General features: G+C 40.3%; 1 protein-coding gene across 1 annotated transcript in view; it reads left to right on the top strand.

The window, feature by feature from the left end:
• Positions 1-26,175, top strand: part of tagapb (T cell activation RhoGTPase activating protein b) — a 28,790-nt gene extending 2,615 nt beyond the window's left edge. Inside the window, exons 2-14 of the mRNA XM_074685189.1 lie at positions 7,064-7,149; positions 15,482-15,652; positions 17,962-18,126; positions 20,559-20,600; positions 20,955-21,039; positions 21,147-21,200; positions 21,585-21,651; positions 21,923-22,074; positions 22,442-22,603; positions 22,969-23,078; positions 23,375-23,552; positions 23,781-23,862; positions 24,323-26,175. Of these exons, the coding sequence (XP_074541290.1) occupies positions 7,064-7,149; positions 15,482-15,652; positions 17,962-18,126; positions 20,559-20,600; positions 20,955-21,039; positions 21,147-21,200; positions 21,585-21,651; positions 21,923-22,074; positions 22,442-22,603; positions 22,969-23,078; positions 23,375-23,552; positions 23,781-23,862; positions 24,323-25,482 (2,514 nt within the window). The 3' untranslated portion in view covers positions 25,483-26,175. The remainder of the gene's footprint in view (positions 1-7,063; positions 7,150-15,481; positions 15,653-17,961; positions 18,127-20,558; positions 20,601-20,954; positions 21,040-21,146; positions 21,201-21,584; positions 21,652-21,922; positions 22,075-22,441; positions 22,604-22,968; positions 23,079-23,374; positions 23,553-23,780; positions 23,863-24,322) is intronic.
• Positions 26,176-27,340: the final 1,165 nt, after the last annotated feature.

Here is a 27,340-nt window from a genome sequence, read left to right on the forward strand (position 1 = left end):
CAGACCCCATCTCTGCTGCTGTCAGTGAGCAACCTGCAGAGTTGCAGCTGAACTAATTGATCACGGATGTCACTATAAACCATAGCTACACAGGAAGGTAAATAACAGAATAGTTTTTTTTTCTTTTGCTGAAGACAAGAGTGAGAAATAAGGGATGTGGTGTGAGAGCCTGTGAAACCAACCAAATGCGTGTGTCTCACTGCCAATACATGAGTGTTGGCAGTTGTATAAATAATACTATGACATGAAAGAAATACCATATCACAATATGAAGCTGTTACTCTTCTGAGACTAGCACATGCTAGTGAGGGCCACACAAACCACACACAGACAGAGAGCAGGGATTTATCTGACTTCATCTTACAGGACAAAGAGGCATCAGAGGATTTGCTGGATTTGGTGTCTGACATTACACTCTACAGTTTCCATAAAGTCTCTTAAAGCTATGGTCTACGATCTGAAACCCAGTTTGGCTGATGAGACACATTTGAAAAACACAGCCTCACTCACCCCTCCCCTCCGTGTTCCAAGATCCCGCCCCTCAGCTCGTATCGCCCTTCTTCGCCTCCTAACAACATGCCCCTCCGACAGAGCAAGAAGCTGGCCGGCAGAAAATGTAACAAACAAGACAGTCATCCTCCTTGTAACACACAGTGGTAGATTTTTTTCAATTGGGCCAGCGCGATCAAAACCATGAATTAGCTGGTGAAGCAGGTCTGGTGTTGCCACTGCCAGCTGACAAGAGCAGAGGTCGTACATTTCTCCAATAGTCAGTCTCTGTTGGCACCTGTATTGCTCATAATTCTTCCTTGCTTCAGCCTTTTCCTTGAAACTTTTTCATTTTCTTCCCTTCCCTGTGGAGGGTAACAGTAACAGCTTCCTGGTTTCGGTCTTCTCTGGCTCCATGACGCTTCGGTAACTGAGCAGCTAGCTGACGTGAGAGGGGTAGTGGGGAAGGACAAGGTGGGACCATGGACATGATGGTGTGAAGCAAGGGAGACAGGGGATTGGATGGACTCACCTACCAATCTGAAGTAGATGGATTGGTCAATTAGTATGCAGCTTTGCAGCGGATATACTGAATGGATTTTTTTTGTTCTTTTTGGTCTTTATATTGTGTAGATTGGACCATAGGACTATAACAGCTCTATAAACGGTGTTATTAAGATGTACAAAGCTTCCAAATCGTACACCACAGCTTTAAGCCTGGGAAGCACTTCCATATTGATTCTACATTCTAGTAGAGGACGTGGACAGGTTGAAAGTGAGTAAAAGAAATTTTTTTTTTAAACAAGTTTAGCGCTAATAAGAGATGCAGTTTGACAATGTTGGGGTGTGATGGGTTAAGCGAGAGGTTCAAACATCATAGCTGCCTTAGCCTTATTAATTACCCATGTTTGAAACAGCCCATGGCCTGTACATGAGAATGGTCTGTACTTCATAATGAGGGGAATCCGTGCACCCTGGCCAGGTAGGTCAGTCCAGACCTTTGTGTGCTAGTTAGACCCATCATGAGTCAGTGGACTCTGTGCTGTTGCATAGCTGCAGAGACAGTGACCAGAAAGAGATGCTTTGTGAAAAGTTTCTGTTTTGGTTTGTATTTCCTCTTTGATCTCAGCCCTGCCTAACCCAATTTGCCAGTTTGTCCAGTAATTAGAGAACCCACAAATCAAGGACTTTCTTTGCTTCCACCCAAATCAACAAAACTAAGTTGCAAGCTGGGGCTGCACAGTGGAGCAAGGGTTAGCACTGCAGCCTCACAGCAAGAAGGTAACTGGTTTGATTCCCAGCTTAGCCGATGGGTTTTCCAGTGTGGTCCGTTTCAGTCTGGGTCCTTCGGCTTCCTCATACAGTCATACAGCGAGTGTGTGTGTGAATGGTTGTTTGCCCTGTAATTGACTGGCGACCAGTCCAGGGTGTACCCCACCTCTCGCCCAATGACAGCTGGGATAGGCTTCAATCACCCACTACCCTGAACAGGATAAGCAGTTCAGAAAATTAATGAAAGAAGGAAGTTGCAAGCTCATCAGAGGAAGAAGAGTTTGGTTTGGTAGAAAATAGTCTAGGTGGGACTGTGCTCTGCTATACCCACGACAAATTGACAAAACTTCAGGATGCAAGTTCTTTGTAAAATCAGATGCAGATTTTCCCCACATGGATAAGATGAGTTGAGCCTAGTTTTTACTTACTTTGGAGTTCCTGGTTTCCCCCTCCCCCACCTACCAGCTCCCTCTTTGCCTGCTCTTGCAGCCTCGCCACACCCGTGTCACATCTGAGCAATCGGCACTTGCTCTTAAAGACTGCTCTGGCTGACACAAGGGCCAGTGTGTTCCTGATCACCGAGCCGTTTTCTGGCCAAATCAGCTAAGAACTAAGTAATTTGAGAGTTTTTTTTTTTATTGTTGGATTTCAGTGAACTTACCCATGTCTCTTTTCTTCCTTTTCCAGTGCCCACCTGCTAACTGCACAAACTCTGAGGGGCCGTTTACACGACAACAGTTTTAGGGTGAAACGCAAACGCTTTGTTGCGTTTCGGCCTCTGGTTTACACAGAAACGGCGTTTCAGCCGACCTAAAACGCAATCTTTTGAAAACTGCCTCCATAGTGGGATTTTTCTGAAACGCTGCCGACACCGTTGCCGTGTACATAGCCGGCGTCTTCTGTGGAAACGCTGACGTCACACTCCGCTCGTCACGAGCGCATACAACAGTACAACAGTACCGTTGTTACAATCGTCGCGAACTACCGTGTCGTGCTTGTGCTGCTCAACTACTGTATCTGCTGACTGTCTTTAAAGATAATGTGCATCTGTTACTCCACTTTTGCACTGAGTATTCCCCAATACACCAGACGATCAGCTCAACTCTACTTTGGTGGAGATCTTGCAAAAGCTGCTTCTGGACACAACAGTTACAGCACCGTCTACAGGCCTGGCATGCTTACTACAGCGTTTCCAGTCCCTCAGGGTTTCCGTGTGAAAGCAGATTTTTTTCCACAGCGTTTCAGCGTTTTCAGATTAGACGTCGTGTAAACGAGGCCTTATTCACTGCTACTGGACTCACCTTTTGTGCACAACTACACACCCTCACACCTGCTTCCCTGTTTCCGCCTGCTTTTTGGTCCTATTTTGAATTACAAGCTCACATAAGAAAGAACATGAGCAACTGGCAGGAATCTTTTTTCAATCTGTTTGACGCTGCTGGATTCATGGCTGATTTTTTCTGTTGCAGCTGCACTTGGAGTGACACAGGACTTAGATCTGTTTACATGCATGCATACATTTATCAACTTATTTTCTGCCGTCAATGCTCATTTGGCATCTTTTGTTTCCACTGCACTGGCATCCACCCTTATTTGTAAAGCTCAGGGTACATTTTTTTGTGTGTAAAGAGAAGGTTTTGACTCATTCATGGACTTTGCCTTTCACTCACAATTTTCATGAACTCATCAGTGCAACACAAAAGAGCCTTGAAAGGCTAGCTCAGATTATTTGCCTTTGGACCCTCACTCTAATGTATGTTCAATTCTTATTGCCACTTCTATCACAAGGAAAGTGTGTGCTAAGCTCACATCCAAGGCTGCTCCTCCACTTGTCACTTTATTGTCCCTGTGCTTCTTTCTAACCATTTTCATCAAACTATCCTCAAAAGACCAAGCAAGACCTTTGCCTTCCAGCCTACCCAGTCAAGGCTCCTTCCAACCTTTCTCTTCACATTTTCTGTACACATGAAGATAAATATGTTTTTCTTCATAGTGGGGAAACTAGTCCATCTCTTTGCTTTGTAAGACAGAGTCTGATCTTGGTAAATAAACTTTAAATCTTTGCTGTTGTTTCTGTTCTCCTCCCTTGATGAAATCCTTTTTTTCTGCTCTTGTGTGAGACACAAACAACCAGAGGAGGAAGGAAGAGGTCCATGCACTCCATTAATGTGGGGATGAAGTAGCTGACCCTTTATTGACTGGGGGGAAAGAGTAAATCAAAGATCAATGTCACATCAATATCTTAATATGAGACACAGTGGCCTTCTGTGTTTCCACAGTGCAGTCTAACTGCAGAGTGGGTTAAAAATTATCCTTTTTTTTTTAATTTTGAAGTCTGCGACAAAAGTTGTTTCAAGGACCACTTCATGAAAATCAGACAGAACTCTGTCATGGAAATAACTGCATGAGCTCGAAATCACTTTGAGAAAACAGTTTGATGCAGTATCATTAATTCCAAATTGAAAGTGGACCATGCAAAAATCAAACAACGACAAGAACAACCACAACAAAATAACCACAGCAAGCCAGGTGCCTCATGAAAAGCACCCTGGACCACTAGAGCATCTGCTCTCCACCCCTTCTTGATTGGTCAGTCACGTTTACATTAGGAGTTTTTCGTCTTTCTGAATGGAATCTTTCTGAATTACTTTTCCAAAAACAATAGTGTACATGGAAAAGAATATTCCAATCTCTGGTCTACATGCCCCGCTATAATCAAACAGAATACTCAATGGGACATGCGCAGAAAAACGTAAACATCACATGATTTATCAAAGACGGAGGACAACAGTTTTTTTTATCACGGTATTGCAATACTCCATATTGCGAGGGTCCGTCCATTCTTGAAATTATGTTCAGTTCTTCAAAGTTTGGCTCGCTGCCATTTTTAAAGTTGAGGAACGTCTATAGATGTGTCTTATGTCATATCTGAGCATGCGCTGAAAGAACGCACCCTGACAACTTTCCGTTTGAGTGGATACATGATACCTCAATCGGTTTGGGGAAAGGAATATTCCACCCCTGTGAAAGCCATTAAATTTCCTTTCGGATTGGCATTTTTCTTTCGGAATGAGGTGAATACGAAGGTTAAATTCTTTCAAATAAACCGAATTCAAGCAGCATATTAGGGTCCATGTATACGTGGCTATTGACACTGAAGGCGTGCTGTGTGCTGAATGGCATTTAAATTTGAACAGATAAAGGTATGCCAGCACAAATAATGCTGTTAGTGAACACACCAGCGTGTCCACAAAGAGCACTTTTCAAAAGCAATGCTACAAAGCCCCGTACAAAATGAAACAAACAGTAAAACAAATAAAAGAGGAGTAAAAAAGTAACATGAGGAATGAAAGAAAATTGATTATATAAAAGGCTAAAAACCACCAAATAAAGGAAAGGAAAACATCAGGAAAATAAAAACATTTAAACAGATAAAAATGACAAAAAATAAGAAATTAAGATCCTGCCCATGTACTGGGAAAGAATTTTTTTTAAAGTAAAATAAAATAAAGGCAACATTTTAACAATTAAAACATGCTTAGTTAGAATCTGCACATCGATAAAAATGTCTGTAGAAGAGATTTAAAGGAGGACAAAGTTTCCGTCATTCTGATGTCCTTAGGTACTTCCACAGCCTTGACTTGGACAGCAAGCAGAGCCTCGGCTGAGGACTTTAGATTACAACAGGGCACATATGAAGCTTAGTGAAAGTTCAGTCATGAAGACAGGGTGCTCACACACTTCTGTTCACTCTCTCTTTCCCACTTCTCTCTATAAGCTGACCGGGGGCATGTCAACTTTTCTCTCTATCCAATCACAGTGACTCTGCTTCAATCGTAAGCCAATCATTTCATAGCTGTCAAAGTTTAAATGACGTCTCTTCTGCTGTCAGCTGTCTTTCAGGCTCTCGTCACGATCCTCTTCCTCTCTGGTCACCTCCAGTCTCCATCGCTCAGTTCTGCTCAGCACCCCAGCAGTCCTCAGCCCAGCAGTCCTCAGCCCAACAGTCCGCAGACAAGCAGTCCTCTTTGAATCTCCAGATCCAGCTTTCTTCAGAAGCTCAGATCAATTGATGTCTGTGGAAAACTGCTGCAGATGTTTATCAGTCTGTGGTAGCGAGTGTTTTGTTTTATGGTGCAGTCTGCTGGGTAAATAACTCAAAGCAGAAGGACAAGAGGCGACTGGAAAAACTGGTGAGGACAGCTAGCTCTGTGGCTGGATCCACTTTGGACTCACTGGAGGCTGTGGTGGAGAGGTATACACAGAAGAAAATGGAGGCCATCATTCGTCACACTGTTCCCCCACTTCACATCATCCTTGACCAACCTCTCTGCACTGCAGGACTGAGAGATAGAGAAGATCGTTCCCCCTTGCAGCCATCAGAGTTTATAATTCTTTAATCTTTGGAAGATGAGCCCAAACTACATGAATTTCCCTTCGGGGATTAATAAAGTATTTTATCTATCTATCTATCTATCTATCTATCTATCTATCTATCTATCTATCTATCTATCTATCTATCTATCTATCTATCTATCTCCTCAAGACTATCACCACCACCACCAGTGTCTAGACTCCATTGGGGGATATTCATAATTCACAATGTCATTGCACCCCCTACATAGATTATTTTGCTCAATGCTTGATGGGGTCTAACCACCAAACTTTCTTTGCATTCATTCATTAAACCGGTTCATAACTCTTTCTGGTGTATAAGTCTCTCCTGATTGAAATAAACTGAGGAGATCAGAAATGTACAAGTCCAGAGTGTGCTTTAAAAGACAACAATAAATCACATTTCCACCAAGCGGTTCGGTTCAGTTTGTCCCGATATGACACGTGGCGTTTCCAATGACTAAGCACAGATCCCAAAATAGCCAAGTAGAAAAAAAACAATTTTGGGATCCTTCCATTGGGGTGCCAGACTAAACTGATTTGATCCCGGAAGGTGGAGCTAGAAGTGAAGATTTTGGAAAGTTTTATGGTTTCATGGTTTTGTCACACCTGAATGATGGGGTTCATTCTGATTGGCTAGCACAGGTTTTATTTTAAAAACACGTATGGGTTTGACATGCTTTGAGCGGCACTTATCAGTGAACAGCAAGAGGGAAAAGTGGTATTTGGCATATCGCTTACGGCTGATTGGAATATACTAGTCCCTATTAGAATATTGTTCCAATGTCTTGAGTAAGTGTTTTGCTTCACTGTATCGGCAGTAGTAGGAATAAAAAAGTTAAACAGGTGGATAAAGATGTATAATGTTACGGTGCCAATATTTTGTCATTATTCTTGTTTTTTTCAGCACCTCAGACACTTGGCCCAGAGACGCCGCTCTGCTCCGTCCCTGGTCTTTGCAAAGGCGTTAGGGATGCCATGGTCTCCTATAAGGTTGGCACACCTAATTTTTTTTCAGACTTTTGTTTATGTCATTTAATTTGTATTTCTCTGCCTCTTATTGGTACACTAATTACAAAGAGCTGCAAAAGCAATCAAATCTATGTATATTTTGTTTAGGTGTTGCCCTATTTCTGTGGAAACTATCTAAAAAAATTAGGTAATTTCCAAGCCAGTTTAACTCTAAGGGCTCGAATTTCGTGGCTCAGCACAGGGGACGCACCCTAAGCAGTGCTAATTTCGTGCGGCACACCACGCTGCGCTGCCATTTTGACAATTTTGTAGACCGTCTGCTCAGAGATGGGTGTGACTGCGCGCCAGGGGGAGTTGACGGCGCACCAGGGGGAGGTGTCAGCAGATTCATGTTGGCACAGTGACAATTTCTGCCAAAAAAAAGTGCGCTGAAAGCTCGCCAGCTCCAACCTGGTCAATCCACGAAGCGGAGCGCACCGTCTGCAGCTGTAATTTGGTGACAGGCGCACATGTGCGCACATGTGCACATGACAACAAAGCCTCAGAGGCAGGTTTCCAGAGTGTCAGGCACATTTTAATGCAATAAACAATCACAGCAATCACTATTTAATGTAACCATCTGAACCAGCATATACATTTATATCTATATAAACTGTCCCATCACATCTGATGTCAGATTAAAGCCGTTTGTCATAATGGAAAGTTAACCTGACGGCAGCTGGAAGTTTGATGCACATCTTACAATTAAACAATAAACAGCCTTAAAATCTGATACTGAGTATATCTGGTTCTCTCATTTCATTTAATTCAAAGAAAAAGACGAAGAAAAAAGAGACAAAATAAATGTGTGTCACTCAGGATTTACCCGTGATTTCCCATATTTCTCTGTTTTAGTCTTTATTTTTAATGTGATCTAAAAAGATGGAGTACATTATCGTGAGGAGGATGAGGTGGGGACACCGGGAGAGTATACAGTATATCACCAAAGGTTCTGCTATTTGGCGATGACAAACCAGGAGTGCAGGGGGATCAAAAGTGTTCTGAATGGATAAGCCAGCTGTGTAACTGCCTCTTCATTTTGTACTCCTATTAATGACAAAGGAACAGATTACATCTGTCCCAGGAGCTGGCCCACAAGGTGACGCGCTTCATGTCCTCCGATGCGCCCCGCTGTCCATTCTCCTGCTGCAGGGACAGCGGCTCTGACCGTCTCCGCTACCAGCACTCTCTCCGCGGTGCTGGAGATTACTCAGACCAATCAGACGCTGCGCCTTGGCTGCAGGGCATTTAAAGGCGAGGAGAGGTGCTCATTTGATTGGTGAAAACAGCGCTCAGCTGTGTTAAACCCACTCGGCTTTTCTCCTCCCTCTCTGCCATTTGCACGAAGGGAGGCGTGGATGTGCACTTCTGCGTTCCTCTGCGCCTTGACTGCGCCTCTCTTGGCACTGCAGGAAACTTGCAAAGTGTGCTGGTCATGCCCTGTCAGCGCGGCGAAGGCTGGCACAGGGCAGATGCACCTGCGCTTGCGCCTTGTCTACGAAATTAGAGCCCTACATGTTAACTTCAAACCTGTAAAACTGTTGACATGACCACTTTTAACCTGGTTCAGTGGCTGGGCCCAGAATCGGTGCGGTTGATTTAGGCACAGAAAAAAAAAACAGAGCACTTAATGCAGGTGTTCAGCGAGCAAACATTTTCTTGGATAGCTTTACAGTGCTCAATCAAACCAGGTATCACAATATGGAGTTGTGTTTATTTAGGAAATACTGTATGTTGAAGATTATTGTTGACCTTGTCTTGGCCAGATAATGAATAATTTTTTATCCGTGGAACCAGACTCGACAAAGATGTAAAGATTTGTCAGGCTATAAATATAAACATAAAAAGGAAAACTTAAAAAAACAAGAACATAGCTGACATTAATGAAGTTAAGTGTTTGTTTCTACACATACTTTCACTTTCTGTCCACTAGAGCCTCCAGATGGCAGCGCATAGCAGACTCGCATCATGTATGCTGTGAGCACAGAGGACCACCTAAAAATACACAAATATTTGTTGCCCCTCCCACCATGCCGCCAAATTATTTCATGATGTCACAGAAATCCCCCCTAACCGTGTGCAGACCACACCCCCATGCTTTTCAGGCCACAGAAACTCATGGCCCTGTTGGGGATTTACAGAGCCACCTGCACTGAGTTCAAACTCTGATGACCTCTCCCACAACCACCTCAGCTCAAAATTAGGCCAGGTTGATAATTTTTTTATATCACATCTGTGTTTGCTTGGTCTTCTCCCCACAAACACAAAGACATCTGCAACAACTCCATGCAGAGCCAGCAAGACTTTTCTATCTTCAGTTTTAACAACTCATGCTTTTACTTAGGATTGATAGTGAGACATAACGCAACATTTGGGAAGGGACTGTTTTTTGTTTTGTTTTGTTGTGTGTGTGTGTGTGTGTGTGTGTGTGTGTGTGTGTGTGTGTGTGTGTGTGTGTGTGTGTGTGTTCAACACGACTAGAGCTGTTCATCTGTATCTTTGGCCTATTCTAAGTTTTACCGTTACAAATTCCAGTTGAAGTATTCTTTGAGAAAACAAACATAAAAAGGTCAATTGATTTGGTAGTTCCCCATTTGTATTCAATGCACAGCTGTGGTGAGGTAGGTGACAAAGACAAGAAAAACATCTCAAAAAAGGGAAAACACCTTGAAATAAGTTATTATATAGTAAGTATAGTGTTTTGTCTCTTTATTTTAAATTTATTTCAAGGAGTTAAGAATGGATCCAACTTGGAATAATGACTTTGAGATTCCCTAAAAAAAAAAACCAAACAAACAAAAAAAAAACCTCATTTCAGTGTTCACCAACCTAGAAGCAGTTGGCCCCCCTTGTGCCCTGATTGTTGAAAAACACGTGTTTCTCTTTTGGGAGCCTAAGGCCATGTCCACAAGAAGCCAGGTATTTCATAAAACGAGCATCCCCCCTTGTTAGTTTTCAAAAATACTTTTTTCCACATGCAGTTGGTAAATCCGTCGGTAAGTGCAGCTCCAAGCACGCCAAACCCATAATCTGTAGCAGCTCCTCTTCTGTGTAGCTACTTCGGTTCATACAGGTATCCTTTTGGTTCCAAAGTGAATGGAACTTCTTCGTCCCTGTCATAGTCACTCATTTTGAATTTCCTACGCTGCCTCACAATCCAGAGTACAAACAAAAGAATTAAGATACTTGATCAAACTTACACGAGGCTACAACTGGCACTCGAAGCATAGCTTGTTTACATTCCCTACAGCTGAAAGGAGGAGGGGGGACGGAGCGCACTAGCGCTGCGCGGAAGGATACACGACCAGTTAGTTAGGTCCAGATAAATGTTTATATTTCTGAAGACTTAATGCACTTAAAAATATTTTATGTAGCGTTCTCTTAAACTGTGGTATTAGTTTTTGATTTTAGTTCTTGTAGGCAGAGAAAATAGCCTTTGAATTTGGTACGGTCTCTCCCTGTTAGCGCCTATTTCCTCGTCACCATCGATTACAGTCTGTGTCTTACTGAGGGAGAGGAGACAACCTTCTACTGTATCTAATGTCCTTAGTGGTCACATAGAGCTCATACAACCCCACTTAAAAGAAGCTGAACTATCCCTTTAAGTGTCCTGGTTGGTAAACACTCAACTGCCCTCTTTGCTGGTTATAGAATGATAAACCGTTGTCTTGGGAGGCAAAAAAGCTGAACTGCACTCAAAAATAAGTGAAACTTTCAACCTTCTTCAGTAGCAAGACTGGTTGTATGTGACTTTTTTTTTTCTTTACGGCCCTGCCCTTTAAACAGTCTACGTACACCACTGCCGCAAGTTATTCCGCTAAAAGTCAAAGATTAATGATTTCTGTTAAAAGTATTAGCAGTAATAATATATAAAGAAAGTTATCTTCTCAACCCACACTAACTGTCTACAAGTGCTGATCTGAGTTCAGGGCCGTGTAACGTCATAAAGCACCCACTGTCTCTCAAGTTTCTCATAAAGCAAGGTCCTGAGTGTGTAGGCCCTTCAACACCTCCTCTTACTTGACTGACGTTGATTGCCTTAACCTTTTTTATCTGTCACATATAGACCACCAGGGCATCAAGTGGGAGAGTCCATAAAAGTAAAATGTCAAAGCGACCCCACTCGCTCACACCTCAGGCAGTTCAACAGTTGATTCTGTGCTCCTACACGTGGTGACTCTCTGTGAGGTAAAGGAAGAGGTGGGTGTTGGTTTCACTGAAGAGGGACAACAAGTGACGTAGGGTATAACTGCGCAAAATAACATGCATATTCCAACCACTTGTCATTTATTTTTTCATGCAGTTTTTTTTAACAGAATTCACACATCTTTTGGCCATTTACAAAATGTTTTAAGTGAAAACAGCACGTTGACTCTAAGTTTGAGATAAAAAAGACGTTTATTTTCTCTCTCGGCCAAAACTGTTATTTTTACCCTTTAACAAGACTTTTTTCATGTGATGTCATCAACTCAGAGGTCAGTTGTATTGAGAATATTGTCACAACAGAACAAAATTGAGAGGATTATTATCACTCAGCTAGCGCAAAAAAAATAAATAAAAAAAACCATCTCAAATACATTAATATATACTGTTAACAGATTTCTATTCATTGTATTATATTATATTATATTTTTGAAAACGCACTCACTCACTCACACACACACACACACACACACACACACACACACACACACTCACATACACACACACACACACACACACACACACACACACACACACACACACACACACACACATATATACATATATATATATATATATATATATATATATATATATATATATATATATATATATATATATATATATATATATATATATATATATATATATATATATGTATGTATATATATATATTTATAGAATGAGCAGAAAAATGATAAATTGATTATCAACTATTAAGTAGAGGGGGTGGGTGTTTTATTGCTTATTTTTAATGTGTTTGGCTTCTGTAGGGAATTTTTTTGTTTGTTGTTAATTATTATCATCATTATCATCATTATAGCTACTATACTTTAAGTACTGTTATTGCAACTGTCATTGTTTTGTCCGAAACAAACTTTACTACCTTTACTACTGCATTTGACTACCAAAAAACAATTGTCACAAATCAGAGTAAGGAGTGCAAACAAATGTCTCAAGAGCAGATGGAGGTCCAAGGCAATAATCTGATCAAAGTTCAAGTCTGTTCACAGTATTTCTTGTTCCAGGCACTCATGTTGACATTGATGTGACGGAGGCTAACAGTTTTAGCAACCTTCCTGTTTTATGTGTTAAAAACATCAACAGCTCCTACTTATAGCATGTTCACTTATGTCATCAATGTCATGTTTATTTGAATGAAACCACTTTTAATGTGGCAAGAAAAAGAAGGGTTGCAAAAAAGAAATGTATTGAATACATTGTTTAGATGAATTCCCCCCCCCAATAATTTCTTTTTCTTCAACAAATGTTCAACTGGCTGTTAAGGAAACTTATCCTGTTAGCTTTGCAGTGTTACAAAATTAGCTCAATGTAACAGACAAATATTTAGTGAGATTTATTATTTCAGTTAAACTTAAAGTCACATAATCCTGTGTTATTTGCTAAATATAAATACACTCCATCAAAACTCCATAGCGTTTGTGATCATCCTTGACAAGCACTAAGCAGTGTTGGCATGGTAACAACTTGCCAGCAGCACTTGACAAGGCTAAATGCAGCAGCGAATTTCTAAAGGTGAAAGAGTTCAACAAAAATCATTGATTTCTCCAGCATGGTGATGTAATTTGATTGGTATCATTATCTGTATTGTCCTAAATATGTTTGGAAACATCAGCAAAAATCTGCTATCTTGTATCCCAGGTATCAGTGGCTTGATGCTGTCTAGGTCGAGCAGACATGCTCAACTTTGACTGTTGATGGGATTAACTCACATTCAACATTCTCAGAATTTAATTTTCCTATTTCCTATATAAGTTTGATTACACCTGAGAACTTATCGCTTTATCAATGGGGCTCTTTGTGAGCACTATTGCATTGGAAAAATGCTTCAACAACCCCTGTGGTCACCATTGAAAAGACTTTAAAAAGTTAGGTTTGAAACATTTTGTATTATGTGTTTAAAGATGCTGTGGAAATGTGGAGCTTTGGACAACATTTCACCCATGATACAAAATAAATAAAAAATAATAAAGTCACATGTTGCAGCAGCAAAGACCTTGAAAAGTTAGGTCCGACACATTTTTTTTTTTATCCTTAATTTAAAGATGTTAACATTTTCATTTCATTTTTTTTAATTTTAATAAAAAAAATATTTATTTATCTATTAATGTTGATTGTTGAGAAGATGTTAACATGTAAAGAAAAAGACAAAATTTGACCCATAATCAAAATAATAATAATAATAAAAAATAAAATAAAATAAAAATAAATAAATTGATTTGTTGCAGCAGCAAAGACCTTGATAAGTTAGGTCTGACACATTTTTTCCTTTATTTAAAGATGTTAACATGTAAAGAAAAAGACAACATTTCACTCAAAATTAAACAAAAAAAAACAAACATTTGATATGTTGCAACAGCAGTGTTTACATTTCAAAGCAATCCATTACTTCAGAAAAAGTTATGTGAGTAATAGTAACTTGAACTTGACCCCAGTAACCACTTGCATGCAAGTTAGCCAGTTACTACTGTCGGCCACAAACCTGAACTGAAACCTTTCTCTGTAGGGTGCCAGTTAACTAGGTTAGCATACAGGAGCCTTTCAAGCATTGCAGTCACAGCTGCTCAGCCTCATGACCTGCCTATGCCCCATCTTCTTCTGCCTTTAAATGTCTGTGAACATTCAAATGTGTGAATATATTTGCATCGACTGAAGTTGATCCAAACTGAAGGCGGAGAAATTCCATACCCATTCTCCTTTTAACCATAAAATGAAATTCAAAACACAAAATTAGCTTTGTTCTGGCACGCTGATTTCATACCCTATCATAAATAATTTGGTAAATTTAAGAATATTTTAAATTTGTTTTTTAAATAAAGTCATATCCGATTAGATTTTTTTTTTATGTGTGAGATCCTGTAGGCCATGAATACTAAAGGGGAAGTACCTCTGCTTCTAGCATTTGAATTTGTACACCAAACTCAGAATCAGTGGGAGGGCAGTGACCAATGTTGGTTTCAGAATGATTTGGAGCAAACAACTCTTACTTGTTTTTCACACCTTGACTTGTTTGTTGATCTGATGCACATCTTGATTTTCACAACACAACGGTGGCCAAGAAAAGACCAGATTGATTTTCTCATCATTCCAGATTTGTTGTTATTGGCTTTGTGGTATTGAATATCAAGTGAGATGAACAGTAATCCCCTTATATTACTGAGAACAGCAGCAAATCTCTCTGTATTTGTGGAGAATAAAGGGAAGTCAGCAAAAGCAGCCTGAGGTTGACCCCTCGACATTTCCCCAAAACAAAAAGACGAGTGATTGCATCAATACAAGTGTTGAAATGATTCCAATAAAATCATACTGCACTGATCCTTGAGGAAAGTTAAGCCTTCACACACATACCTGAATTTCTTCAGCAAATTAAATCAGGAGCTCATGATCTATGTTGTATTTGTGGAAAGATAACAGAGAGGGAGGATTCTTGTAAAGCCATTAAAATAGCTCACCCACTAGCATCTTATTTTTCAGAGCAATTTTTATTTAGTCGTTAATCATTTGTATGGTTGGTACATTTTATCCTGTAAAACGCCAAGTTTAATGGTTGACGCTTGTTAGCAATCACCAGGTTAAAAAGAGACAGTAGGGTGCCAGGTCATCTGTATCCTAGTTTTTTTTAACAGCTCACTTTTTCTGTATAAGATTTGCTCTCTTTGGTTTCTTTATTTGCACCAACAGCCAGGCTTGCTGTCTTAATGCTAACCAAAGCTAACAGTTGTACAAACTAACAGAAGCCAACAGCTTGTGCTAACCAAAGCTAACAGCTCTTTATACTTATCACAGCTAACAGCTCTTTTTGCTTACCAAAGCTAATAACTCTTTATGCTAACCAAACCTTTTAACCTACTTGCCTCTTGGCTTAAGCTGCATTTACCCTTCTTGAGAGCGTTAGCTGCTTAATGCTCTTTCAGATACTGCAGTGAACTCCGACACAGTTTCATTTCCATTTGAGAATTAAATATTTTTTACATTTTCTCTATTTGTCACAAAATGCTTTTGTGAAACAGAAAGCAGCATCAAAATTGAACTGACATAATCTTGTTTGTTCTCTAACACCCACTCTGTGATTGATGTGTCTTCTCTCAAGGGAGGAAGCTTCCTGCCGGGTCTCCGTTGATCAGAGTCCATTCGTTTTGGGCCTCATCAGCGAGAACGGAGAGCTGCTGCTGGATGACTGTGTCCAGGTCACAGAAGGCTCCAAGACCAAGGAGAGACACGTGTTCCTCTTCAGAGATGTGATTGTGTTTGCTAAGCTCAAGTAAGACATTATTATACTTTATAAAAATAAATTTTACAGACCGATGCAGTCATTAGTCATTTACAGACAAATGCAAAAAAAAAAAAAAAAGTCATGCAAATTATCAATGGGACACATAAAATAGCAGGCTAAATGCTGATGTAGTATTTTATTCATTCTCAGATGAAAAATATCACATATTTGACCAGTTATAATAGGAATCTTTGAAAAAAAAAGAAAAGAGGAACTAAAAACGAAACTTTTTTTTAACTGCAAAGCAAAACTGCTGGGGAATCTCCAAATGTATTGTTTGTGTTTGAAACAGAAACAGACCTCGGTAGTTCCCTTTAGGTGGAGTCACATGAGGGAAACTATACGGTATTCACCCAAAAATATCCAGATTGTAATGTTGCTTAAACTTTCTTTTAAAAGTATTTTGTTTCAAACAACAAACACAACATTTTAGTGGAATATTTTTACAGCAATTCTCTTCTTGGATATGAGATTTCTGAAGAGATATCTACCACCCAATGTAGCTAAAATCATTATCCTGCTTTTCTTTTATCTAACATTATTACAGATACTAACTTTTAAGAGCAAGCCTGGTGTAATTACTGGTCACTCATTTACACTGGAGCTGTTTGTCAAAGCCAGAGTAAGTTTTATAGCCTTTGAGTGGGAGGACATTGACACTCATCTCTGTACCACAACCATCCCACGGTTCCTGTAGGTTGGCAGCTGGGACACAGTATGATACAGTAAACAGAGGGTCTTTCAAGTATCTATATATGAGCATTCATTACTGGAGACTGTGTGCTTATGGTTATTTGAATTTCTTTAATTTCACTCATCATGTTCAGTTTACCAGTTTAAAGAGAACTCAAATAAAGGGTATTGGGCTTTTTAAAGGCTTTATGTCCCCCCCCCCCCCCCCCCCCCCCCCCCCCCCCCCCTTTGTTACCCATAGTAGCTTTACATGATTGACAGTTTTTAAAAAAAATCCTGTTTTTCTCACTCTGGTGTTTTGGAAAACTCTTGTTTCATTTGTCTGAAATCTGAATCGTTTTAGCCATTGTCCAGCTCCACAAAACCCTTTTCCTTCTGATTGGCCAGCCCTTTGAAGGTCTGCCAGGGGCAGAGCTATGGGCAGGCCTTGGTGTTAGAGGCCTGCCCCACCAATGTGTTGTGAACCAATTCGGGGAACCTTATGTGATGACCTCATCATTTCAGCATGTCTAGTCAAGATCTCCTTGTTTTTTGTTTTTTTTTTTTCCATTATTTATTCATTTTTAACTTGGACCATAACCAGCAGGTTACATACAAATTCAGGATTTCTGCAACATATAGATATGTAGTGGTTCTAAAATCTGTACAGGTTGAGTTTGAAGATCCAGCATTAGTATATTATAGGTCAGAAATTGAATCCCTTAATAAGTTATAATCTTTTCAGTTTTATTAATGTCAATGTTGTTGTTGGGTTTACACAACACTGACTGATCTCATCATGTGCTGATGAAAGCTTGTACATTTGAAGTACATTTGGTACCCACTGGTGTTACAAGTTAGAGTCTTCTTAAAACAATGCAAAGACAAAAAAAAATCTCACTGTATAGACATCAGCTCTGTTATTGACAGGTGACCAGCACAGGGTGTATGCCGCCTCTCGCCCTAAACAGCTGGTATAGGTTCCAGCCACTCGCCAACCTGAACAGGATAAGCAGTACAAAAGATGAATGAATGAAGGAATGAATGATTATATAAACCCTAAGTAGAGAAGGCCTAAAAACATTGGTTATCAGTGGTTAGGTAAAATAATGGTGGTCTAGGATCAATTCATAACCTTTTGCACAACCTGTATGTGAACTCCATATGCAGTTTATTTCTTTGGTTTAAACCACCTGCTCCCCCAAGCACTTTTAAAGACAAGAGTTGTGTTTTTATTTCATGTAATAATTCAGTTATCAAAAGATTTGTCTGATGTTTATTTACACCTTTTCAGAAATACTACAGATGACACCAGTTTTATTTAGAGGTGTGAATGAATAAGCCCTGAAGTCATCCAGCTGCACAAGGGTATCGCTCTTTGTCACATTAGAGGGAGAGAAATGCATTTCTCATTCAAGTGTAAGATTGTGTGTGGATTGTTCCAGATGATGGATTTTTTCTCGTTTCAAAAAGCCCTTTTATAACAGTTATCATAGTAATAACCTGTTTTGGTGTGCCCAACTCAAATCACTCAGACAAAATTCAGCAGAACTGAAACTGTCTTGTCAAGAAGTGCTCTTCTGAAATGGTAAAAGAGAATTTTTTTTTTTTTTTTCTGTTATCAGGTCAACAGCCAGCTACCGTCTGAAGCACAGAGTGAGCCTGGAGGATATCTGGTTGCATGGATTTGAGGATGAACCGGAGGTGGAAACAGGAACAAGGGGCGAAGTTGACCTCAGAGTGACCATCATCCTTGCCTGGGCTTTCAACTGTTTTTTGGTGTGTTTTCGGTGAGCAGGCACACAGCAGACGATTTACAAACAAACAGAAACACAATATAAGTTTTATTTTGAATATCTCTGTGTGGCCTTAAAAAAAACAGATAACACCAAAAACACAGATCGTTCTGACAAAGCTAACTTTAATGCTCGTTATCACTGCAGCAGGGTGGGAACCAAGTGAAGTGAACACACTGACAGTCCTAGTTTTTATTTTCAAGCCAAAAAATTCAATGTGAGTAATACAGTTTACTGATCAAGAAGATTACTTACTCATCAAGATCAGGAAAGAGATAAGATTCTGAAAGTTCCTAACAGGAACTCACAGGAAGTCCCAAATAGGAACTTTCAGAGATTTCATGGGAAATACATTCAACAACATAGACCCCATGCTCTTAATAGCATGTGTGGTTTGTGTCCTAAACAAATTCATTTTATTCAGAACTGAAGATGTTTATGGCTCAACGTTATATTCTGAAAGAAAATAAAACATGAAGCACAGCTGAAACAGGACTTAGTGACATAAAGATCATTTTGATTTCTCCTGTTTGGAACATTGTTTGTCTTAATTTTGAAGCATAGACATTTGAGACAGACAATAATAGTATAAAGTAAAAACAAAGTAGTGAATACTGCAGACACTTCAACTATAAAATGAGATGACCATAGCAAGGACTCACTTGTTCCCTTTGTTTTTCTGTAAGCCACAGCCCACAAATGATCACAGATACAACCAGTACAAAAAATAATGACCGGAAAGTGGGGCTGTGGACATATGGGCCTATAGGTTTGGAACCCACTGGCTAATGTTAGCTACCAAGCTACATGCTTGGAAGAGGACTTGTTAAAGCAAGTATTTTTTTGTCTAAAGGACTCCAGTGGCTTAACTTTTCATAATTACAAGTAACTGCATCAACCATACCTGACCAAGCACAAAACTCAGTATGTGGTCATCCTGTATAAAAGCCAAAAGAGCTAGCATGAAAAAAACAATGTTATTTCTGATGTTGACATCACAGATGCTTAAACAAACTAGAAGACTTGCACTTAAAAATTAAACCCTACTTCCACATCTGTCTTAATCAGAAAATTCTACTAGCAGTTAGCTAGCTGAAAACAAAGTGAGCTAAAAACAGCTAATGGCTAACAAAGTGTCGGCGTCATTACGTTTAGGATTTTGCATGGATTAAAAAAAACAATATCTGACATGTAAATAAGAGCTTTCAAGAAAAAATTGAGCTGATTTTGTTGCCTTTGCTTAATATTATTATAAGGTTCTTCTGTTTACAGTCATCATGCTAGCTAAAGGATGCTAGCTGTCTGTGGAGAGACTATGTAGAGGTCCAAGGAAAATCTCAAAAAACAAACAAACAAACAAGCATTGTACCTCTCAAAGTTTGAACATTTTACTTTTGTGGTCTCAAAGTGGAACTTAATTTTTTTTTATAACAGCACACATCCTTAACCCCCCTCCCCCCCTTTTTTCTTGTATTTCACTCTTTATGTTCAAAATGAGTTATATAAATTGTAGGTCATTCATGGAAGAGGTAGATTTGTCAGAAGTGGTCATATGATAGATGACCTTTATGAAAACAGAGAAGTAACAAAGAGAAAGTCTTGCCTTCAGCATCATAATAGGTTGCAAAATAGGAAGTTGCAAAGCTGACTGACAAGCCAAACTCTCCAAGTCAGGGGATCAGCATCAGCTGACTTTATCTGGAAACACTGGCCTTTACGATAAAGTTGCATATTAGGAAGAACAGTTTCATGCTTTTGGTCTAGACAGGGTTATCAATAAAATAGATATGAGAATTTTTTTGCTCAACTGTATATCTGTCCACATTACAGGAACCAAAAGGCACAAGCGAAGAGATTCTTCATTTTTGTTATTCAGCGACTCCCACGTTTCAGACAAAGTATTAATCACAAAGCTGTTTTTGACTGGTTGTTATTTCCAAAATGAGGAGTCCCTTGGTGTGTTTTCAGTTTTTCAGTTTGAAAATGAGAGGTCATACTTCTTTGTGAAGCTTTGGCTCTGGTGATGATTAAATGTGGGAAAGTTGCATTTTTTCTTGTTCACATGGAGCCCGTGAGAAACCATGTGCCAGATCTCTGACGTTGCTCTGCAACGCTCATGTTTGCCCAGGGTTAATTAAAATTGGAGCTCTCAGGTGTTGATGTGGACACACGTGTGTCTGTGACGTTGTCGTGTTTCCATTGATGGACAATGAGCCGCAGGAGTCTAGGAGGAAGTGGAAGGTGTCTGATCAGGGGAGTTGCCGTGATGCTGCTTCCTGTCCCCATGACTGAGTGACACTTTCCACCCGAGTTGTTATAGAGAGGTTGAGTGTGTACTCTTGCTCATTCCTCCCCCGGGTATCAGATGCGCTTGTGATTCTCTGTATGGATTAGTAACTCATACCATGTTGTTATTTTGCTGACAGCTCGCCTGAGGTTAAAGAACGCTGGTTAGATACCCTCCACAGGTAAGAAACAGCACAAGAGAGGCATTTTATTCTTCCAGAATTTTTCAAAAAATCCTATGAATAATTTTTCTATTCATGACATCTGACTATTGTAAGCATTTGACCTAGATTTTAAAGTTAGGGTCAACTTCAAAACATAGTATTAATTTGAAGTTTGAGCAATTAGCAGTTATAATGCTCTTCTGTTGTTTTCACATAAAGAAAGAGAGATAATAACCTCATGTTGAAACTAGTGGTACAGAAAATTCCCATTGCAGACCTAGAAGGTCATTCATTCTAGCTGTATAACAACTTAAACAGAAATATTTGAACTGTACTTAGATATATTCAACAAATCTTGTTTTGAAATGACAGAAAAATCGAACACGCAAAAGCAACAGTTGGTTGTGCTTCTCCGCCTCCAGAAGTCCTCATGAAGGTGTTGAGTGGCAGCATCACAGTAAGTCTCACCTCACCTCACCGTGCCCTTCCATTGTGCCATTTTAATAAGAACCAAAAAAAAAACGAACAGTTTCCTAATGAGCTCTTGTGGTTTCTACTTTTTAGACTAAAACTCTAACAGGAGGAGGCATGGAACAATTTATCGAGTGTCCACTTGATGTAAGTAAATCTCCATCATTTATCACCTGCTTCCAGAAATACTCAAGCAAACGTTTGAGGGAAAGACACCTGTTCTCTTCAACTCATGCTTAAAAAGAGGGTTCTGGTTGAACGCAGCCTTTGAAAGCTTATATAGTGATGGCAAAGAGTCCAGTTGAAATGCAATGAATTAAGTGTTGCAAGAGATTTTATCTAAAATATGCTGAATGAAAATATATAGTCTATTGATTGCTTTTAGTCATGCTAATATTTTGCATTAACTGTCACGTTTAAGAGGCATGGTGTGGATTGTCGTACAAAACCCCTCCCTTTTTCCTGTTTCTTTGCCCAAGTTCTCTTTTGCATATTAATCACTGCGATATATTTTCTTTATTTTGTTGCCAGGGGGATGAAAATATTGCTCAACTGAACCAGTTACATAACCAAGAGGAGAAGCCGGCGCAGCCCATTGGTGAGTTCAAAAATGTCCGTTTTCAAACAGAAGGAGGGGCCCGATAGCAGTGCCATGTGTGAACATGACACCCAGAGAATAACCACAAACTCTGCAAAAAGGAAATCTAGCTACTGATAAGAGCAAGGATGTGTTTTGCAACTTTGGCCTCATTTTTCACCCATGTGGTTTAGATGAAGTATTTCTAAAACTGCTTTTAGTATAAGCTTTGAATAAACACAGGATGTAATGTTATATAAGGTAATGGATGAATCATTTCTGCTTCCAACAGAAACTAAGTGGAAGCTGGTGAGGAAGCTCGCAAAGGGGACAAGTTTCAGCAGCAGAACACGCAGATCAGAAACAGACACAAAGACGCAGCTGTTTGGACAGCCCCTCATCAAGATAAGCCCAGATGGCTGCTCACTTCCAAAACCAGTCACAGTAAGTAGGCTTTCTGAATATCACTTCCACATGCCAGTCAAGTATCACCACAGTGACACAGAGATATATGTTTTGTTCTTTTTTTTGTCTACTTTCTTCTTTTGCTGCCTTAAAATGTCATTATTTTAAGGGAATGTAGGTCAGCTTGTGGAGTTATAATCCACCCTTACAGGTGAACAAGCACCTGCTCTGCTGACCTTTGACAGACACTTCTTCTTAGAATTTTCTAACGAGGGCAGGAAACCATGCAACCACATAAGCTGCACCGTGATTAGTCTAAGCTATAGAAGGCCCTCAAGAGTGCTTGTTTTTGTTTATGCTCAAAGAGGCTCACCTCCTGTTCTCCCTGAATCTGTGCTTCTTGAAGGAGATGCTGCTGTTGCTGAGGAAGAGAGGGCCGTCCACGGAGGGGGTGTTTCGCAAATCAGGCAACAGCAAGAATATGAAGGAGATCAGGGAGAAACTCAACAGTGGGCTGGAGGTGGACCTGGAGGGTCAGGCGGTCTTTCTGCTTGCTGGGCTACTCAAAGTGAGTATCCACGAGGCTTTTTTAGCACAACTAATGAGAGAGCACTTGGTTATATATCAACACTTGCATTTGGTATGCTATTGACACACAGTTAAGTAAATAAACACAATCGTCAAAAACTTAGATAACAGCTTCAAAACAGCAGATAGAGTCCTCCTACTTAACTTTCTAAGGATGTATACAGTAGTAGAATGAAGCTACACGGGTGTTTTACAGTGATATTCTTTTGAATAACTCTCTTGAGTCATTTTGGTTCACTTTCACTCTCAAATCTTGAAGAAAAGCACCTGATAAGTTTGAGTATCGTGGCAGACTGTTTCCATATATAAACTTTGCTTATCACTACTGTCTCTTGTCTGTCGCAGAGTTTCCTTCGAGAACTTCCTGGCAGCCTGCTGGTGTCTGACCTCTACGCTGACTGGGTGGTAGCTCTTGACACTGAAGACACCCAACAGAGAGCAACGGAAATCAACCAGTAAGTCATCTATACCTGCTATTGATTCTTCGCAGTGCCATTTAGCTGCATCTTCTATTTTTATACAATCATCTGTTTATGATCATGAACCTCTCATGACTGTCACTGTGGGTGTTTTATAAGTTTTCCAGACTATTGCCCTACATATGTCAATATGTAACACAAGCCACTTCTCCTTTTTTTAGTTTGTCCTCTGTTTAGAAGAAGGAAGAACCTCAAACTAAAAAGTGCGCCAAGCTAATGTCTTCTGCCTGCTGTCTGTTCTCCCCTTCCTTCCTCTTTTTACCCGTCAACAGGGTGGTAGACAAGCTGCCTGCTCTCAACAAGCTCCTCCTGCAGCACCTAACCTGTGTCCTCCACCACATCCACCAGAGTGCTGACATCAACAAGATGGACGCCTACAATTTGGCAGTGTGTATCGCCCCCACACTGCTGCTGTTGGATGGCTCCCAGGACGAGCTGAGATTGAAGAAGGTACATTTTGACTCCACGTTCTCACCTTTACTTTGAAGCTTGTGGCACACAGTGCAGAAAACCTCAAAAGGGTTTCATAAGTCAAGAGACACATGTACGAACTCTTTTTAGTTTGTTCAGCTCAACACAGAGGAGAACAAGAACATGTGATCCTGACACCATATGACGCACTGCTCTGTCTCTAGATTATATCTTTCCTAAACTTTGTGGTTTTTTTCTGGTTTGCAGGTCACAGAGCTAACTCAGTTCCTGATTGAGAGCTGTGAGATACTTGGGGAGAACATCCCAAATCTGCTGGATACTGATGAAGGTACAAGAAACAACAAGCAAGCATTATTTTATTGTTAGGTTTGAATCTTTTTCAGCCAGTCTTCCCCTTAGGCCTCAGCTCAACTATGAATCTAAGCTCAATGTGAAAAACAGAAAACCACATTAGGAGTTAAATTATTAGAATTAAGGTTGATACAGCTAATGGATTTTTTCCTGTGTGAGCTTATGAAAGATATTGATTCAAATTGACACTTTAAAGTAAAATAAATGGACCCTTTCATAAACAGAATTTGTCATTAGATGAATGGCCTTGTTATCCCTTGAGCTCAGTTTCTCACTATGGATATCACATCAGGCTAAATTTATCATAAATGAATGAATAAAATCATGTAAATTCTAGGAAAAGGGAATGTTTAACTCTTTTCTGCAGCATTAAAATGTCAGACAGCACTTTGCTACATTTGAAGCTCATCATCACGTCTCATTTTCCCTCTTTGCAGACTCTCTATCCTCTCAGCATCATGACTCTGCGTATGACAGCACAGACCCCGATGGAGATGGAGAGATGGGAGAGAGCGCCTGCTCCACACATGAAGGGAGTGGCTCATCTTCCTCTCTCAGCCCCAGCCTCTCTGCCTCCACCTCCTCCTGGCCAGCCAACTCTTCTTTTGACACCAAGTCACCGTTCAACCGCCGCTGCTCTGAACCCACCATCCTCCTCTCTGCTGACCTTGAGAGCGTGTGTGGCCACGCCAGGAGCCATGACGACTGTTCGATGAAGAGGAGGGGCTTTGACGACCAGCCACTGAAGAAGCCAATCTCGGATGATTCGTTCCTGCTCAGAGGACAAGGCGGAGCAAGGCAGGTGTTAATGTTCCCAAAACTGAGCAGCAGCTCCAACATGGATCCTCTGCCTTACATGGCAGGTAAACACGCACAGAACTGCTCATGTTCTTCCCTAGAGAGTGCTGCCTCCAACCAATCAGACAGCTCTGTTTTCACAAGCTCTCCATTGGGGTCTCCAGCCTCCCACAGAAGAGCAAACAACAGCACCCAGTCTTTGGTGGCTGTAAAAGCTCACCAGGACATTCCTCATCCAATTTCAGATGAGAAGAAGCGCTCTCAGTCAATGAGAGTTACCACAAAAGCCTTACTGAGGACGAGGAGCTTAGGAGCTTTCACGAGAAGTAGCCTGAAGAAAGACTCCCAGAAAGACCTCTCTTTCCCTTGTGAAACTCTCCAGGAAGACTCTCAGAGCGAAGCAGACCAACCAGCTGAGCTCCTGCGCAAACCCCGCCCCCTGTCTGCCATTGAAGTGTTCAAGCAGGTGGACAAGGGGCTGCCCAGCAGGCCTCCATCGTATGAGCATGCTGTGCTAAGCGCAGGTCTTCCTCCACAGTACAGATCAATGACTGTACATGATGCCATACAGCTGGAGAGAAGGTCCCGCCCATCCTCTGTAAGTTATGACTTCCCGCCCACCTGGACCGCCCATCAGTACTCAAACTGTTTAGCTCAAGCTGATGCAGTGGAGCAGCGCCCTTTCCGACAGAGAGCAATGTCTGAGTCTGTGTCTGCCCGTCATCATGAGGTCGTAACACGGAGATGCAGCCAGCCTGTGTTTGAGGAGTTTTCGTATGCTAAGGAGTCTTATGTTTGACCTTTAAACTGTCACATGATTTGATTTTCAACATGCAAACATTTACCACAGTCAAACAGTAGGGGGCTAACCCAGAAGAGAAACAGTTTCCTGGATACTTAGATGCATCTCCATGCTTTGTTAACATAATATGTCTCCTTTTGTTAGCAACAGAGCTTCACTTCAGATAGTTCTTCCTGTTTCTACAGTCTGGAGTTGATTTGAAGGAGAGCACCTTGTTTTGCAGCACCATCTTTGGAAAATGTTTGTGTCTGCATATAAAATCCATTAAGTTGAATTTCCACTGTTTCACTTGAAGTGAATGTGAACAATGTGCAGCCTGCAGAGTTGCATGTTCTATGTAGTACTGTTTAGAGTACAACTTTAAAGAATATGTAGTTATTTGATAGATATCTAGTCTATCACAATGAAGCTATAACACAGTTCACTGTGGATAAATATGCTATGGTTGTCACTTTGTGTTTTTGTTGACACAGTGCTATGTACAGTAAAGCGAGTTGCACACTTTTTCTTTAGCTTTTTGTTCGTGTTCTTCATCTTTCATGTCCTTTTTCTGTCACTACAACAGAGCACTTTTCTCACGATAACTATGCATTGTGTGTATGTATGCTAAAATGTACATAAAGAAAGTGATACATTTAGATAGAAAATCTTTGTAGATGGTATTAAGTAACCAAATGAGGAAATGGATGGAACCACTCAATAAAAGAAAATTAAGAAAAAAAGGTGGATGTGTTCTTTTTTGGTTCACTGAAAAGCTTTCAAAAATAATTGGCCCGATTTGCTCTGACAGTCAACCATTAAGGGCTCAATTGAAGAGGAAAACGGAGGAGAGTTTGAGCTAACTTGGTGTTGCATAACAAAAGCAAACAGGCTTCATTCAGCGAACAGCATGTTCTGGCACACATTTTAAAACAGAAGGAAACCAGAGATGGTCACATGGGCGGATTTGGTTTTTCTCTGAATCGCAGTTCCTCTTCACTCTGACTTCACAATGAGCAGATGCCACTTCTTACTTCCTTAACACATGTTTTTCTCTCTCAGTATGTCATCCAAAACTTGTGCAGTTTCAAAAACTCTGTCAGAGCAATGTGTAATTAAAACTGTTATGATCCACAACGCAGTACAGTAAGACTTTACCTTTAACAGTATACACAGACACACTGTACATTAAAAGTTGCCTTTCTAGAGAAAGACTTAATTTTTCAAATTTATGGTTCAGCCAAAATTCTTTGTAAAGAGGAACAAAGCGAGCAAGATAAAACAAATTATTTCAAACCACAAGAAGTCTAGTTTAAAGCTGTGCTAAAAGTATGAATAGAAAACTTAGAACTCACATGTTACCATCCAGTTTTTCATTAAAGCAGCAGGACTCTTTGTGATCTCTTAAAACCAATCTTCCCCCAAGGATGACATTGTAGAAAATCAATGTGCAAAGAAATATCTTTCATACCACTAAACGAGTCAATAAATGTCAACAGTTTATATCTATTATCAATCTGAAAACTAACTGCTTTAAATACCACTTACTTTATTGCTTTTACTGACATTTAAAGGCACTGTGCAGCTCTCCCTACTGATCTTTCTAAAGCAATGACATGGCAGACCATACGCTACTTGTGTTAAAAATTTCAGCATCTCAAGCCCTCTCACAGTAACTAAAGAAGTACCTCACTGATCAGTGATGGAGCCGCTGCTTTTAACCCATTTTCACAAATCAAAAATGAGCACTAAATTATCCTCCAAACCTGGAATGCCCCTACATTTCACAGAGGGAACAATCAACGTATATGAGAATGTACGTCCTGCTGGTTACGTTATTTCATGACTGACAGTTATGCGTGAAAGCTGACATAGG

Source organism: Halichoeres trimaculatus, unplaced genomic scaffold, assembly GCF_033239565.1.
Source record: "Halichoeres trimaculatus isolate MK-OKI-2021-1 unplaced genomic scaffold, fHalTri1.1 fHalTri1_scaffold_13, whole genome shotgun sequence".
NCBI classification, from domain to species: domain Eukaryota; kingdom Metazoa; phylum Chordata; class Actinopteri; order Labriformes; family Labridae; genus Halichoeres; species Halichoeres trimaculatus.